The sequence below is a fragment of the Myripristis murdjan genome, chromosome 18 (assembly GCF_902150065.1).
Source record: "Myripristis murdjan chromosome 18, fMyrMur1.1, whole genome shotgun sequence".
In the NCBI taxonomy this organism is placed as follows: domain Eukaryota; kingdom Metazoa; phylum Chordata; class Actinopteri; order Holocentriformes; family Holocentridae; genus Myripristis; species Myripristis murdjan.
This window is the reverse complement of record NC_043997.1, coordinates 5,735,558-5,753,664: the sequence shown is the minus strand read 5'-3', so window position 1 is coordinate 5,753,664 and position 18,107 is coordinate 5,735,558. Positions and strand designations below refer to the sequence as shown.

The window sequence follows — 18,107 nt, the reverse complement described above, 5'->3', positions numbered from 1 at the left end:
AATGCAAAAATACTGAAAATATTCAGTCTGTTGGCATCTTTTCTCTTGATACCCGCAGGTCAGCCTCAGCTGATTGGTCCTCCTCAGCCAATAGTGGCAATAGTTGGTGATGATGTCATCCTGCAGAGCCACCTGGAACCTGCCACGGACATCCCAGTGGACTGGACGAGACTGGACCTGGACCACAGTTTGGTGCTTCAGTGGAAAAGGGGTCAGGAAGTTTTGACTGATCAACACCCATGCTACGTGGGAAGAACGTCGCTTTTCACTGACAAACTGAAGCTCCGAGAAGTAGCCTAACACTGGACACACTCTGGATCAAACCCGAAACCCTCTGATGACCAGATGACCGCTCTACCTCCTGAGCCATGCCACCCTCCTTCTGTTCTCCCTTGAGTTAGGAGCGAATAAGTGCCATTTTTTCCCTCAATAATTTAACTTGAGAATCCTTGTGTCTACCAGCTTGGTCCCTCACACCAGAAAGTAGTACACTGATTCTTGGGAATTTGGATAAAACAGGTAATAATTTTGAAAAAAAAAAAAAAGTGATTAAATTACAAAATCTGAAGGTATATCATTATAGGCCAAGGTCTTGGCTGTTCAGCAATGTACCGGTGCAACCTCACCGGTACATTGCTTTTTTTTTTTTTTTTTTTTTTTCATAAAATAGGTGTTTTTGTCAACACCATCACCATAATGTTTTTTTTTTTTTTTTTTTTGTTTTTATTTGAAAAACATATTTTTGTATTAAAATATATTACTTTAATAACTCAACAGCACCAAAGAAACATATTGTAAGCATATTCATTTAAAACAAATATAACTGCCTCTGACGGTGGTGACAGTGGTCTCATTACAACATACATTTCCAAAATTTATGCCACTCAAGTCAATGGCTTCTTGCTTAACAACTTTATTTAACTATTTGGTATAAAAAATAACAATCCTGAGCACTGTTATAAGCATTTTTCAGACTTCAGTCATCACCGTCAGACAGAAAACCTGACGGTGGTGACGTCTGACGGTGGTGACAAAAACCTGCTCTTTCAACATGATAAGCATGAGTTGTTCACATTAACCAGCTTGTTTTCGCCCTGTTGCTACCCGCATCAGACCTCTTCTTAAAAAGTATACATTTATTCCATAATCTAATCTAATATTTTTTATACAAAAGTGACGGTGTTGAAATGTTATGGTTGTGATAGTAGCAGTGTCCAAAAATATGAAGAGATTTCAGAGAAAACAGCAAACTTCCAGGAGCCTGAGTGGTTTTGATGCATGCAGTAGAGCTGAAGATTTGAAAAGGGATCCTCAGGAATGTAGTTGACCTTGTAGGTTTTTTATTATTATTTTTTTAAATAAATATCTGACGGTCGTGACGAATATGTGGGACACATTTTGAGCAACCTAGTGAGGATAAGCGGTTTAGAAGATGAATGAATGAATGAATGAATGTTTTAATTAAGTTGAAATGATTAACTCCTATCCGAGGACAACTGGTTTAGGGTTAGCGTTAGGGTTAGTAGAGCAAGTAAAACAAGTAAAACCAGTCACACCAAGAAATGCTACTACATAAGATATCTGCTGTTTTATTTCTCTTCTCTCTGTTAGTGAGAATACATGTTCTACCAAAACGTCCGCCTCGACAAAGAGTTCAGTCTGTTAAACAACAACGTCTCAAGAATCTGTTCATGTTCTCTGTATTTATTCATTCATTTATTTATTTATTTATATTGTCCAACTCACACAGCAACACAGACGTCGGCTGTTTCGGCAAAACTAGAACTTCCTGTAGCGTCTCTATTGTTCTAGGTGTGTGGCTTCACAGAAAGCAGCAGTGTAAATATTGGGTTTTTGCAATAGAACAGAATAGAATGGAATAGACTTTATTGTCATTACACGAAGTGTAACGAAATTCCGCTTTGCAATGCCTGAACAACAACAAACAAGTGCACAACACATGCATAGCCTACTGTATACACAATCATCCACAGATAAAAGAACATTTTAAAAGAACATGGCAGGCTATTAAATTAATGAGCATGCTGAAATAAGAGCTTGTGTGGGGATTTTCTTCATAAGTGAAATATGCGTGATGCTCTGTGGGGTTTCGAACACTCTTCAGCTGAATGCACGGTGTGAGACCTTCAGGGATATGAGCTCCACCCTCTGCGTCCACTGAGATTACAGCAAACCAGATGAATTGACAGTGATGGTTTCTTTAATTATTATCTTTCAGTACCCCAGTTGAAGCAGGAACATTTAACCCTCCTGTTATGTTGAAATTTACGAACATCTTTTATGTTTGGGGTCAATTTGACTTAAACCTCCACAAAATTATTATAACTAATTGTTACCAAAGTTTATGTGTCAGGTACTTCATGTTTCTTTGTCGACGGCCTCAGTATCGCTTTAAATAAAACATAACTTCCTCCCACCCCCACTTATACATCCAGTATTCCTATTACGCGACTATGGAAAAATATGCAAATCACCATAAAATCTCACAGATTGACCTAAAATTGGAAAGAAATATTAATTTTTGGTGTTTTAATGGCTTTATATTATTTCTAAGTACAGATTTTTGTTATTTATAACCGATGCGTCCAAAGTGTGTACAGGACACTGAAAACATAATCATGTGAATTTCATTTTCTTAATATAACTTTTTAATTAGTTTAAATTACCCCCCCCCCCCCCCCCCCAAAAAAAAAAAATAGAAGTAATTTCATTAAAAAAAAAAAAAAAGTTAAAATCAAAGACAAACGCACACCGTCTTTCTGAGGTGAAATGGTTGACTAATCTGTGTAAAAAGGCGAGCGTATTTTAAAACACTAAAACTCCAACATTTCATCAGGCGGCACCTTTATTCAGAAGTTAAAGACAGAACAAAATTCAGAAGAACAGACGGATGAGGGATAAAACAAAACAAATCCCATTCCGCTTTTTTCATCCTGCCTTTTCGTCTGCTCTTTCTGTGAGAACAGAATATTGCGGCTTTCTGTATCTCAATAAAGTCGCTTGTGAGGCAGAGAGTGGGTCCTGTATATTTGTATGACGTGCTGTTGCTTGTCCAAGGAAGCATGCTGAGTCCAGAGATGTTTTATGGGTTTTAATGACAATCAGCCACTACAGCGGCTTTACACGCACGTATGATGTTGAATGTGCACACTTAATGGCGAACGTGTATTAAAGCAGATCATGAACAAAAGTGATAACCAAAAGCAAAAATGCGGAAATGCGGTCAACAAAAATTACGGCTACCTAGACTCATCTCTCTCCTCCCCGTGCAGGTGAAGCAGACTGATATAACCTACCTGCCAGCTGTCAACCTCAGTGCTCATGTGAACCAAACCCATGGCAACAAGAGAAAACTAACTGAACACAAAATAATCAATCAGTAAAGCAATGTATGGCTTCTACACAGAAAATACACGAGTTTTACTCTGCCAAAGGGAGGTGATACACGTCGACGCCACTTAAGCCTCAGCTGATTCAAATGTGGAGACTCAACCATAAAATAACCTTCAGCTGACCTTTGGAAATTGTTGCAAAAAGGTGGGGGGAATGAAAACACACCTCAGTATGCACCTGATGCTACAATCATTTATGACAGCTGTGGCATCAGGCTGCAACATAACAGAAGTGCCAAAAGTGAAGGGGGTCTGGATCCTTTCAGTAATACAGTAAATTAGACGACAGTGGGACAAATGTCAGTGATAAAAAGTTTAAGAGCACGATATTGTGACTTACAGGCTTTGGGCTCTAGTTTCCCGGCGCAGCGCGGGGTGGCGCAGTGAGGCGAACCCCGCGCAGAGCTAGTTTCGACCGGCGAAACGGCAGAGGCGGACAGTGTCCAAGTTTCGCAGACGGACTTGCGCGGAGATGGGAGTGGTGGCGCAGCGGGGGGAGGTGCCGACAGATTCGGCTTGGCGCAGTGACAGTTTTGTGCCAAAAAGCTTCGCCGAGGTGCGCCAAAAGCTCGCCTCCTGAAACCACGTCTACTTTCCGCGCAAGGCGGAGCGGAGCCGGCGCAGTGGAAGTTTGGCTGCCTGGCGCACATCACCAAAACCTCACAATCAGCATAAACAGTGCCAATCTCCTTTGATCTGACATCAGCTGTGACGGGACAGTTGATATGGAGATATATGTATGTGCTGATTGTGATCGTAGCATTGAATAGTGTTTTTTTCGGTATTTATTGCATCGTTCATGTGCCTGACATCCCGGAAGCCTGCCTGTGAGGTTTTGGTGACGTGTGCGCACTGCTCGCCGGTCTCCGCTCCGCGCCTGTCTCCTGGGCTCCGCTCCGCCTGCGGCAGTAGACCTCCTTGTCAGCTGTGTAAACTTTCATTACGCCTTCGCGCAGCGCATTTTAAAGGCGAGGACAGGGGCTCATTTGATTGGTTAAATGTGAATCGGCTGTGTCAAACCCACTCCACGCCTTCTCTCCTCCCTTGCGCCGGTAGGAGGGACGGCGGAGTACTTGCGCCACCGAGAACGGCGTGCCAAACTTGGAAAATCCGCCTGGCCACACCCAGTTGGCGAAGCGCATCTGCGCTACGCCCCCGCCTCGCCTGGTCTGCGAAACTAGAGCCCTTTATGTTTCCACACACAGACACCAGTAACAATACCGAGGATGAGAGTGATGGAGGCAATGACAATCACACTAATTGCACCAGGCCCAAGCTGAGTGCCAGTTTCCTCTCCTGAAAGAATGGAACAGTCATCTTAGGAGAACAAAGGACAGACGTCTCTGAGCCAGACACTGAATGGACACACACTGACCAGTGCTGCCTGCTGCCTGTTGGAAATCAAACATTTACCCGTGATTACCTGTGATGAATTGTCGTCGCTGTCCTCTGTTCCGCCTGACACTGTTTGAAATGACAGACAAAAGTGTTCAGGTGAGTTCAAATCAGACACACAGACCATCACTGATTATTTGGTTTTATTCTAAGATGCTTTAATTCCATTTTAAGGAAAGCCTGAGCTGTGATCAAGTTTTCAAAAATGCAGATGCTGCACGTGAAAATGCTTTGCCCATTACGCCTGAACCTCATCATTCAACTGTGGACGACCGAGTCTGTAAATTTGACAGCACTTTGTCAGCCGATGATTTGTACATACAAGCTGTTGTCTAATTTATGTCATGTAGCCTAACTGCATCATCATTTGCATCATTCTGCATCATTCTAAATTCTGTTTCAGAGGCTCTCAGCCTGAAATACTGATCAAAATGAAGATTAAGTAGGTTGTAGCTTTCTGTTATTGACACATGCTCAGTAGTTTCAATTCATTATAGAGCCCAAGTTAAACTAATATTTACAACTGGATCACTACTACAGCGGATGGGAGGGCACAAAGAAAGTCCGCCCAGTGCAAGAAAAGGGCAAGACAGTGCTTTGTTGTTGTTAGTTCAACACCTCGCTTATAGAACGTATCTACTTCTAGGTCTGTCTACTCTGTGAAATATGCCGTAAGTATCTATTTATTTATTTATCTAAATATTACGTTATCGTACGACCAAAAAGAAACCAGATTTTCACAGCGACACAAAGGCTTTTAAATGAAAGTGAAAGGACCAAGTTGTTTAGAGCGAAGAAAACTCAACATCCTGCGACATAGCAAGATTTTTTTTTTTTTTTTTTTTTTTTTTTTGTAATTTAACTTCAGAAACGTCTAACGGTCTAAATGTGAGAGTAACTTGTTTATTTCATAGAAAAGAACATTCATAGGAAGGAATTTCTTAAACTTTATTAAACTGTTCATCAGGCTGCTCAACATGAGGGTCTATAGGTAAACATATTTTAGGTGTAAGATCAGGACGGCGGCCGTGTCAGCTGGGACACAACGTTTACTGCAGTTTACACACAACAATCAAATGTGGCTGACACCATTATGTACTGATTTACAGAGAGATTGTGAAGCAGGAAATGGAGCTTCACCTGTTTTCTATTTGCGTCACACAGAATTCCACTGAAAAATAAAACTTTGCTAAATGTTCTTTTTTAAAATTGGCTGCATTTATTTTCAACTCAAGAACTCAAATTAAAAATGAGAAAGCAGAAAAAAACCTTCAATGACAAACGAGTTCACCGTCATTTTGAGAGTAAAACTACTTGCAGTACAGGTGTGACGTTTTTAAGATATTAAGTGTTCAGAGCAATAAGAGCATGATGACATGACAGAAAACTTTATTATCACTTTGAGTCTTTATGTTGTTTGCTTAGTGTTTACTTTTGAACACATGATGTTGATTTTTTTTTTCTCATGCCACTTCAAAAAATGTTTTTCCTCCATGTGTTCATGCTGATGGATCCAATTTTAAAAAATTTGGTTTGTTGTAATTTTCAGAAGTCAAGGATGGTTGCACTGGTGGACAGAGGGTCTCTTCCATCTGGACGCAGTGTGATGGCTTTCTGTCACACTGTCTGTCTCCTTCTAGCACATTCCTGTCATGGTAGGTTTCTCCCTCTCCCTCCCTCTCTCTCTCCTCCTCCTCTACAGCTCTTCTCTTCCTCATACTATTGAATTCTACAACAATGGCAGCTTCTACTTCTATTGTTTTGGCAGAGGAGCTACATGACCGTCTGCTTAGCAAATTCAACACATTTTCTTCTTTGTGCGCATTACAACTATTCTCAATGTGCGTAGCATAAAAAACATTTCTTTGTTGAAGATAAATAGATAGATAGACAGATAGATAGGTTAATTAATCCCTGAAGGGAAATTAAAATGTCATAGCAGCTGATACATGACAATACATGACACAAAGACAAAAAACTTAAATCACAAGATGCATAAAATGCAAAAATACTGAAAATATTGATCCGTTTATTCAGTCTGTTGGCATCTTTTCTCTTGATACCTGCAGGTCAGCATCAGCTGATTGGTCCTCCTCAGCCAATAGTGGCAATAGTTGGTGATGATGTCATTCTGCCGAGCCACCTGGAACCTGCCACAGACGCTGCAGACATGCCAGTGGACTGGATGAGACCTGACCTGGACCACAGTTTGGTGCACCAGCGGTATAAAGGTCAGGAGGTTGTGACACGTCAAAACCCATCCTACGTGGGAAGAACGTCTCTTTTCACTGACAAACTGAAGCACGGAAACGTTTCACTGAAGCTCTCTGAGGTGAAACTTTCTGATGAGGGAGGGTACAGGTGTCTCCTTCCCTCATTGCCAAGAGAATCCTTCATTGAGCTTATCGTTGGTAAGTGGGCTTGTCTACATAATGCATTTATTTAATAAGCAAAGTATCTAGGGGTGTGACAGCTCAGTAAACCCATGGTACTGTTCATATTGCAATTTTTGGGTCATGGTTTTGGTTTGGTTTAGAAGAAAAGAAACACCACCATTTCCAGTCCTCTGTAGTTTTTCTCCTTCGCAAAAAAAGCCTCTTTTTTCATTCAGAAATTTGGGACAACATTATAAAATCAACAAATATTCGCTCAAAGGCACACCTCAAAACTATTTGAAACAAACACAAAAATAATTTCAGTATATTCATGGATTCATCAGCTCAGTGTGTGTTTGGATGTGTTTGTAACACTGCCTTGTGTGGGGTGTGTTGTGTGTGGGGTTGGGCAAAATAATCGATGCAGCACAGTAATGGAGTATTTTATATGTAAATATTGCATCAATATATGGACGCTAAGGGTTGATATTGCATCACTACGAATTGATGCAACTTTTATGTCAGGCTTTTATGACAGAATTTGCAGCTGAAAAAAAGGTAAATAAATCTCAATATATCGCAATACAAAATATATTTCAAAAATGTTTAAAATCCCAATATTGTTGTATTGTGACTTAAGTATCTTGATAATATGGTGTGGTGGGTCTCTAGTGATTCCCACCCCCAATGTTGTGTATTGAATGTTTCGTTATTTACAGTTCAGTTTTGCACCGTATGGAGCAGTTTGTATATTTGTGTTTGGTTTGACAACCAAACACAAACATTGATGAATCCATCAATCTGTTCAGCCATCCATCCATGCACTCATTCATTCATTCCTTTACTTATTTACTCAGTCATTGATAGCGTGTCTCCCCCTAGTGGCCATTATAAGGAACGGCAGTGACCACACAATAAATCAAGATCTTCCTCTGTCTGTTCAACGACATTCCTGAGCTGTGAAGCAGCATACTGCTTCACATTTACAACATTGTGTGTCCTAAAAATGTATTTGGTGAATGTTAGGAGTAGCTGGGTGTATGCTTTGAAAGAAAAAAGAAAAAAAAAAGAAAAAGTAAATTAACAGACAGTAGAGATACACCTGAATCTGAATCCATATTCTGCAGGTAGAGAATGTTTTCTTTTGTGCCGAGGTTCAGAAGGTTAGGTTAGGTTTGGCTTGAATCAGAATCAGAATCAGCTTTATTGGTGTTCACATACAAGGAATTTGACTCCGGTAAACTCTAAACGATACTTTCATTGTTTTCACAAGCTGAGTTAAATTATGACATGCAGTGCTATTTTTGCTGTCTTTGACATCAATCCTTTTGATTTAGAGTGGCAATAACCCAAATACTACACCTCATGGAGCACAGCAGATGGAGATAGACCAAAAGAATAGACAGTAACAGTCACAGTACAGATAAAAATGTGGTTTTCCTAAACCTGTATAGTTCTAATAAACAGGAATTTCATTCATTTTGTATTTATTTGTGGTTAAAATCCAATGATTAAAAAAAATACTTCAAGCCATACCTACTTTTCCCTGAATCTGAATCTGAATTATGTTTCCCCAAAAGAAATACAAATACAAATAGTGGAGCCTCTGCACAGCCCTAATAGATAGATACATGCTGTCCCTGGCGAGATCCGGCCCAAGGAAGCTACCCAGGACATTCATTCCTTCCTTCCTTCATTCATTCATTCATTTTCCACTTATCCTAATTAGCGTCTCAGGGCTGCTGGAGCCGATCCCAGCGCTCACTGGGTGGAGGGCAGGGAAACACCCTGGACAGGTCACTGCTACATCACAGGGCAGACAGACAAACCAGCACATTCACATACATCTTCACATCTAGGGGTAATTTAGAATCTCCAGTTCACCTGAAACCAGAGCTCCCAGTGGAAACCCACACAGACACAGGGAGAACGGGGAGAAAGGACCCTGGCCGGCTAGCTGGGCTGCCCATGTCCATGACCCATGACCATGTCCACCTAAATCTGCCTCTGCTTAAAAGTATGAGACCAGGAAACTCATGCTGCTAGATGGATTTTCACCAGGTCATGTCAGAAAACTTTATTTATCCCACAAAGGACAATTCTGTTTACAGTTCCCAGCTAAAATCACAACAACAGAAAAACATCACATAACAGCATTTGCTCCATATCTCATACCCAGTTCAGTTCAATTGTTATTCAGCAATCTAATAGCTGAAGGAAGGAGGGAGTTAGAATATCGATTGGTTTTCCTCAAGGGGGCATAATAGTGTTGGGTTGGGAGTCAAAGATTGTCCCTAAATATTTGAAGTACTCCACTATTTGGACTTCTTGGCCTTGTATAGCGCTTACACTTGGTTTTGGCCTGTCCCTCCTGAAGTCAATGATTAACTGTTTGGTCTTTGAGACATTCAGGTCAAGATAGTTGTCCTCACACCATTTAGCAAAGGCAGGTAGGGCACAGCCATGGTGTAACTGTGGGCCTTGGAGAAGTGTCAGTAGGGCTGTATCATCACAGAATTTCACAAGAAAACTCCCCAACTGGGATGACCTGCAGCTGTCAGTGTACATGATAAAAAGCAGTGGGGACAAAACGCAGCCCTGTGGAGAACGAGTGTTAGCAACAATAGTGTGGGACGTCTGCTCATTTACACGGACCCACTGAGTTCTGTCGGTTAAAAAGTTAAAAATCAGAAGTAAAATCCGCTCTGATAAGTTAAAATGAGAAGCCAGTTTCTCAATTTAAATAAATGGCTGCATCTTATTAAAAGCAGAGGAAAAGTCTGTGAATAGAATTTGGGAATAACTCTGGACAATAAACTCACCTTTGATCAGCACACCACGGACACTCAAAAAAGAAGCCAACAAAGACTGTCAGCCATCTGCAAACTTAAAGGACTATATGTTGCACACCACCTCCTGTTGTTACGCTATAAAAGCATCATTCAACCCATCCTCCTGTACTGTTCCACATGTTTCTTCACCATGCTTTCTGTCACCAACCGGGTCAAACACGCATCACAAACACAGCTGCTAAAATCATTGGTCTCCCCACACCCAACCTCACAGAACTAAACAATAAGTCCATTTCCCACTTAGCAAACACCATAGCACAAGACATCACTCACCCACTGCACCAATACATCATCCCACTACCTTCAGGGTGCAGGTATAGAACCATCAAGTTTAGGAGGGCTCGCCTCGGGAAAAGCCTAATCCCTGCAGCTATAGCTGCCCTGAACGGCAGGCCCCGCTGATCTGTCTGTCTACCACTGCTTTGTGTTGTTAGTGCTTTACTGTTATGTCTAGTCACATGTCGTTACTGCTGTTGTCTGCCTGTGATGTGCAATGTTGCCCTCTTGTTATGTACAGTCAGTGAAGACAAATCTCCCTACGGGGACCAATAAAATCAAATCTCAATCAAAGCTTAATCTCAAATTTCATAGAAGTCACATGTGGCCGTTTGGATTCTCGAGGTGCTTGTATGCTTTATCCAATATAAAAAGCTTTGCATCATCAACACCTTTGCCTGTTTGATATGCAAACCATTTGAAATCCCCCCTCTCCCTCCTCACCAGGTGCTGCCTCCTCTCCTGTCATCAACGTGACCAAAAGCAGCAGTGGAGTGGTTTTAGAGTGTGAAAGTAAAGGCTGGTACCCAGAGCCTGAGCTGTTTTGGCTGGACGCTGAGGGAAAGCTCCTCTCTGCTGGAGCTCCAGAGACAGTCAGAGGTCCTGATGGCCTCTATACTGTCAGCAGCAGAGTGACTGTGGAGAAGAGCCACAGCAACAGCTTCACCTGCAGGGTTCAGCAGCTCAGCATCAACCAGAGCAGGGACACACACATCCACGTCCCAGGTGAGAAAAATGTCTTTTAAATTAATCATATAAGACAAAGAGAACACACACCAGTATGCATGTAACATACAGGAATAGGCTACAATAAGAAATAGTGGAGAATCAACAAATCTAGACAGACTATACCATATATACATGAATATGCCTGTAATATACAAGAACAACCTTAAATAACAAAACAGAGACTAATTAATATTCATACTGAAAACTAGCTTCTTATTGTTTGGTGTATGTGCTGGACCTCCTTACTCAATGGAAGGAGGTGACTTTACTGGCACAGAGGAAAAAAGGAAATGTGTAGCTTATTACAAATATACTAATGCCATACAGAAAAAATGAGAGTCATTATGTGGCTAAATCCACATTTTGTCATTGTATTGAAATTATGGATTGGATTAGGACTTCCTAAAATCAAAGTGGTGCTGTGCCAAGGATCGTGTTCCCATTTCCACTGAAGTCACTGGTTGCAATCCCTCCTCCTCTCTCTCCTCATCAGGTGCTGCCTCCTCTCCTGTCCTCAACATGACCAAAAGCAGCAGTGGAGTGGTTTTAGAGTGTGAAAGTAAAGGCTGGTACCCAGAGCCTGAGTTGTTTTGGCTGGACGCTGAGGGAAAGCTCCTCTCTGCTGGAGCTCCAGAGACAGTCAGAGGTCCTGATGGACTCTATACTGTCAGCAGCAGAGTGACTGTGGAGAAGAGCCACGGCAACAGCTTCACCTGCAGGGTTCAGCAAAGCAAAATACAGCAAACCAGGGAGACACAGATTCATGTTCCAGGTGAGAAAAATGTCTTTTACATTTATCATATAAGCGCTTACTTTGTTTTAAACAGCTGAGATGTAGTTTTATAAAAAAAAATGGCCTGCTGTTCTGTGTTTTATCATTTCAGATGATCTCTTCCCACCTAATCATGCTATTGCTATCACTGTCCGTGTGGTTGTTCCTGTCATGTGTATTTCTGCAGTTGTCTTTATTTTGTGGAAAAAGGAGAGTTTAAGAAATCAGTAAGTCACAAACTATTTTTTCCTCTCCATGTTTAATATCAAACTACCATCACAGCTCTTTGATGATTATCGTGATAGGAAAGATTTCATCATAAAAACCAAAATAAATGAACTCAATCTTCATTGTGATATATAATGTAATATTCCATTACATATTATTAGATTTTGTTGCATGCAGAGAAAATATGAATAATTATCAATTCAGTTTCATTTCAGTCTGTCAGAAATGTCACTTTTCACAAATTATTACTGTCTGATTTTGAAATTAAATGCTTCATTTATGTAGAAATGTGCATTTCTGCAGACATTCAATGTAAAAATGTTGTAGCTTCACCATCTTCTGCTGTGTGTGTTGAGCTCCGTCAAGCTGCAACTCCAACAGTGCGTATGCAGCAAATCTGAATTTCACCTTAAACACTCTTCTCTGCTTCTGTTTGCACACAGAGACCGAGATACAGCGTAAGGTCAAAAATATGATGAGAAGAGGAAGAGAGAGAGAAGAAGACACACCACAACAAAGTAGTGACAAAGAAGAAACCAAGTCTCTGACGGAAGGAGAAAGGGACAGGGAGCAGATCGAAGCAGAAAGCGCGGTTGATCTTGACGCAAAAAACAGGGAGTATAACATTTATTAAAAGGGTGCAATACAATAGGGAGCACAGCATTTAATAAAAGGGTGCAATACAATTTACTATAGATATTTAAACTGCACTGCATTAAGCCTTTTACTTTTTTGAATTTTTTTTTGACATTTTATTTATTGCTGTCACTTTTACCAGTTGTCTTATGTTGTGTGTACTTGTAATTTTAATCTTTTGCCTTGCTTCTTTAATGAGAGTGGCAAACTCAAATTTTCCTTATATCTTTATTTGTATAGTTGACTCACCTAACATAAAGCTCGTGTCCAATCTCTTCCGATACGAGCTATTTGGCATCTCCAGTTCAAAGCTGTGCTGGACAAATACTGACACTTTACACACTTTACACTCGCTTTAAAGTCTCTGCATTGGCTGCCGGTCAGCTTTCATACTGACTTTAAAATTCTTTTATTAGTTCCACACACCTTTTGGACCCCTTCATTTCACTTTAATTTACTTTATGCACATTTTTTGCAGTCGCCATGCCTTTTCATACAGCATTAAACAGATAAATGACACACAGTGCTTTATTAATATTCGATGTTACATTGTCTCTAATTTGGTAGCACATTTTCAGTTACTTTGTAAAGGTCAGCATACTAAAGCATTTCTTTCTGTTTAGTTATTAAAGCGCTTTTCTAGTTTACCGACCACTCAAAGTTCTTCACAATGTTTGCCTCATACTCAACCATTCACACACTGACGGCTGAAGCCGCCATGCGAGGTGCCTAGCTGTCCATCAGGAGCGGTGAGGGGTTCAGTGTCTTGCTCAACGACACTTTGACACACTCTGGAGGAGCCAGGGATCAAACCAGGAACCCTCTAATGACCAGACAGCCGCTCTACCTCCTGAGCCATGCCGCCCTCCTTCTGTTCTTCTTTGAGTTAGGAACGAATAAGTGCCATTTTTTCCCCCAGTAAATTAACTTGTGAATCCTGTTTGGTCCCTCACAGCCATGCACCAGAAAATAGCAGAACAAGTGAAATCAGTCACACTGGTTTCACTGACATACTGTTGCATCTTTTTTCTGGCTTGTGCAAAGTAGTTATGTATAATATCAATAGTGTAGATGTTGACTATTCAATTCAGTCTGTGTTTCTTGTCTGAAGTGCAATATTTTAATAATCAGATTCTCCTCTTTACAAGTGTCTTATTCTATTTTTGTAATAAAATATATCTGGAATTGTATTTGTTTGTGTAACATTAAATTAAATCTCCTCTCTCTGTTAGTGAGAAAAGATGTTCTACCAAAACGCCCGCCTTGACAAAGAGATCATTCTGTTAAACAACAACGTCTTAAGAAAATTCTTGAAGTCATTGCACCGTTTTATGTTCTCTATTTTTTTTATTTTTTTTATTTTTTTTTTTTTGGTCCAACTCACATAACAGACCTGCAGAAAATACAAGCTGTTACTTGTATTCTGTTATGCCCTAACACAGGTTATTAAACAACAGCTCATCAAACGGCACACAATGTTGTTGTTGATGTTTTTGTCAAGATATAAGGAGTTTAAAAAAAAAAAAAACGGTTTTCCCCCCTAGAGTGAACAACAGAAGAAGGTAAGGAGTGAACCATCACGATTTCTTCCTATCTCTGTTGGACACACACACTCGCTGCCGCTCGTTTTGGTATTCGTTGCCGTGGTTATCGGTTTTGCTGTGGAAACAGGTACAGGGGGATGGTAGTGGATGCTGCCTGGAGATTTTTGCATGTAGTGGACATGAGCTGGGTGATGTGCATCAGTAAATCGGACAGTGTTTTGTGAACGGGAGCACTCAGGGTGAACAAAGTGGTGCTGTAAAAATCCAGTAGGTGGCGGGAGTGGAGTACAATGGTTTGCCAGCTAACAAAAAACAACAAGAAGAAGACGTTTCCAACTATCCCTGCGTTCCAATACCCATACTACCATACTATTTAGTAGGGAAAAAAAGAATTAGTATGTCCCAATACATACTAAACTACATACTTTTTAAGGGCAGCTGCAGTACATACTAAAAGTAAAAAGTATAAGTATGCGATTTGGAACGCAGGATATGTGAACACGCATACACGAAGCTAAACAGAAACGCCCACAAACGTCACATCCGGTTTTAGCCTAGGTGGAAAACAAAGCAGCCTTAGCGACCATTGAAAACAACGAGTGGACAGTGGTTAAGAGCTGCTGTGTTACGTTTTGCACGTCGAATTTTGCTAAAAATCCGGAATTAAAGTTTATAGGTTTGCCAAATATAAACACAGAGCCCATTAGAAGGACAAAGTGGTTGCAAGCCATCCACCGAGAGTATAAATCTGGCCATCTGTGAAACCCTACCACACACAAATAGCTCACATTTATATAGTCATTATTATAACCTTTATGTAACCAGTAAAACTGATTGAGACATGAGTCTTAGAAGAAAAAACTGACAAAGAGGTGGTCATTGGCAAACATCTGTATTGGTCAGCTCGTGTGTCAAAACAACTACCTGTAATTCACTCAAATGAGTTCCATAAACATGATTAATTCATTACTGGCTCTTGCTGTTTTGATATTAAGGTACGTTTAACTGAACATAGTAATCTTACATCTAATCCTATGACCTCAACGGATTTATTAGGAGTCCAAGCCTGATTAGCGATGCCAGTAGGGTTAGGGATCGCTTGGATTATTATTATTTAATTAATTATTATCCTTCCATCAGTAAAACTGCTCCTGGAGCCTAAACTGTAATAGTTATGTAAATAACTATTACTAAGGCTATTGTAATTGGTGAAATACGGTAGTTATATAAACGACGTGTTAGGGTCTGTGCAGAAGTTGGTGTAAATCGGCCGCTAGGGGGCGGTGTTATGCTCATTTATTTTCATCTCAGGAATATCGAATAAAGTCTGATTTACATGCAAATCGAGGCAGTAGTTTCCCATACCATAACCAGACTGTGTGCCAGTTTTGTCATAAATAAGCTACTTTAAAGTGATTTTGTCCACAAATAACTATTAAAAAAATGTCATAGCCCCTAAAATGTCCAACAACTAAGTTTTGTGTTGTGTGTACACCTTCCAGCGTTTCCTTAATGTGTGTGTGTGTGTTTCACTGTTGCCCAAGCAGCTGCTGGTGTGTAAAGAAGAGAAGCAGGAGTGGAGCCCCAGTGTGGACCAGGAGCAGCCAGAGCCGCCACACGTTAAAGAGGAGCAGCAGGAGCTCTGGGCCAGTCAGGAGGCAGAGCAGCTTCAAGATATCAAGGTCCCACTCTCCGTTGTCACTGTGAAGAGCGAAGATTTTGAAGAGGAAGCTAGTAATGGCCAGCTCCTCTCCTCACACTCCTCTGACTCTGAGACTGATGGCAGTGAAGATGACATGGAAGACACGGTGAACCAAAACACAAGAGTGAAGTGCTTTGCTGGTGATTTGAGCTTCAAACAAAGACGGAACTTAGATATGGACATGAGACACAAGAGAGAAAAACCATTTATCTGCCCATTTTGTGGTAAACGTTCTATAACTAAAAATAACTTAAAAGTACACACGAGAGTCCACACAGGAGAGAAACCATTCAGCTGCTCAATTTGTGGTAAGAGTTTTTCACATAAAGGTGTTTTAAATAGACACATGAAAGTCCACACAGATAAACCATTTAACTGCTCAGAATGTGACAAAACTTTTACAGACAAACAACGCTTAAACATTCACATGAAAGTCCACACAGGAGAGAGACGATTTAGCTGCTCAGAATGTGACAAGCTTTTCAGATAAGCATGTCTTACACCAACACATGAGAGTCCACACAGGAGAGAAACCATTTAGCTGCTCAGTTTGCCATCAAGATTTTAGAGATCAAACTAGCTTTAAAGTACACATGAGAATCCACGCAGGAGAGAGACCATTTAGCTGCTCAGAATGTGACAAACGTTTTAAACGTAAAAGTAACTTGGACACACACATGCAAGTCCACACAGGAGAGAAACCATTTAGCTGCTCAGAATGTGACAAAAGATTTTCATCTCAATATAACTTGAAGATTCACATGAGTGTCCACACAGGAGAGAGACCATTTAACTGCTCAGAATGTGACAAAAGATTTTCATGTCAATATAACTTGAAGCTTCACGAGTGTCCACACAGGAGAGAGACCATTCAGCTGCTCAGAATGTCATAAAACTTATAGTGTTAAAACTAACTTAAAAGTACACATGAGACTCCACACAGGAGAGAAACATTTAGCTGCTCAGAATGTGACAAAAGCTTTTCAGATAAGCATGTCTTACACAGGCACATGAGATTCCACACAGGAGAGAGACCGTTCAGCTGCAGTGTGTGTGGGAGTTACAGCCACTCTGGACATCTTAAACACCACAAGTGTGATGGTAAAAGCCGCAGAGCTGGAGCTGCTGAGCTGCTGCTTCAGCTGGACTGTTCAACAGGACAATAAAGCAGAGAACTTGCTGAGAGTCCATCGCTCAGGACGAGCAAAGTCAAACCCTCGTCAGTCAATGTTGTGGTTGGAGATGCTTCCAGCTTTGTGGGACCAGTTTGGGGAAGGTCCTATTCTGTCCCAGCATGACTGAGCCCCAGTGCACAAAGCAGCTCCATAAAGGCATGGCCGGCTGAGTTTGGTGTGGAAGAACTTGAGCGGCCTGCACAGAGCCCCAACCTCAACCCCATCCATCACCTTTGGGATCAACCAGAACAGAGATTGCGAGTCGGGCCTAATGGTCCAACATCAGTGTCTGACCTCATAAACGCTCTTCTGGATGAACGGGCGAAAAATGGGACCAACTTTGTATTAATGCCTCTGGATTTAGAATGGGAGGTCAGAAAAACTCTTGGGGTTGAATGTGGAGGTGAACCAATACTTAATATATCGTATATGTATGTATGTATGTATGATTATAAAATCTTAATTGAATCTGCCCTGAAGTCATTTCTCCAGATGTGTTTTAGTGTAAATGTATATACTGATGTTTTTTTTTCTCTGGTGGGGGTGAGAGACCTTTTGATGTGATATTTACAACTTGGGACATTTCAATTCTCCACAAACCAACAGCCCAGCCCAGTTACCGCATTTTTGACATCATACCCATTTGTGTAACATCTCTACAAAAGTCCATGTGTCCTTTGATCCTTCTCAAAATGCTATTCGATCCGGACATGTATGGGTCTAGCTACTAAATATAGTTTAGAAAATATTAGCATTAAGAACAACATAGCTGGCTTCAGTCGTAGTTACGTGTGTGGGTTGAATGACCACTCAGGTGTTTTGTCAATATCAGGATTTCTACTCATGGGAGCAGCAAAGCTGGCAGAAGTCAGCAAAAACTGGGACCCAAATGCAAGAGAGGCAGGCAGAGCAGAGTAAATGCATTTTTTTTTTTTTTTTTTGTTAATACTGTCATAGAGGTTTTGACCAAAAGGTCCAAGTTCATCAAACAAAACAGGCTCAGAAAAACT

The 18,107-nt window shown here is 40.8% G+C and overlaps 2 protein-coding genes across 3 annotated transcripts; both read left to right on the top strand.

Annotated features, from left to right (window-relative positions):
• Positions 1-4,645: 4,645 nt before the first annotated feature.
• Positions 4,646-13,142, top strand: LOC115376888 (butyrophilin-like protein 2). 2 transcript variants are annotated; one of them, XM_030076709.1, is made up of 7 exons: positions 4,646-4,907; positions 6,358-6,463; positions 6,878-7,219; positions 10,759-11,037; positions 11,534-11,812; positions 11,925-12,039; positions 12,484-13,142. In XM_030076709.1, exons 1-7 carry the CDS (start codon positions 4,842-4,844, stop codon positions 12,500-12,502), a joined length of 1,206 nt encoding a protein of 401 aa, XP_029932569.1. In that variant the 5' UTR covers positions 4,646-4,841; the 3' UTR covers positions 12,503-13,142. The 2 variants fall into 2 exon arrangements, with proteins under 2 accessions (XP_029932569.1, XP_029932570.1); XM_030076710.1 differs by lacking the exon at positions 4,646-4,907 and adding an exon at positions 5,414-5,479.
• A 3,042-nt stretch (positions 13,143-16,184) lies between these two features.
• Positions 16,185-16,974, top strand: LOC115376896 (gastrula zinc finger protein XlCGF71.1-like). The gene is given in 3 exon segments (XM_030076722.1): positions 16,185-16,399; positions 16,401-16,769; positions 16,771-16,974. Coding segments are annotated over 3 exon segments (666 nt in total). The 5' UTR covers positions 16,185-16,268; the 3' UTR covers positions 16,937-16,974.
• The last annotated feature ends 1,133 nt before the right edge of the window (positions 16,975-18,107 follow it).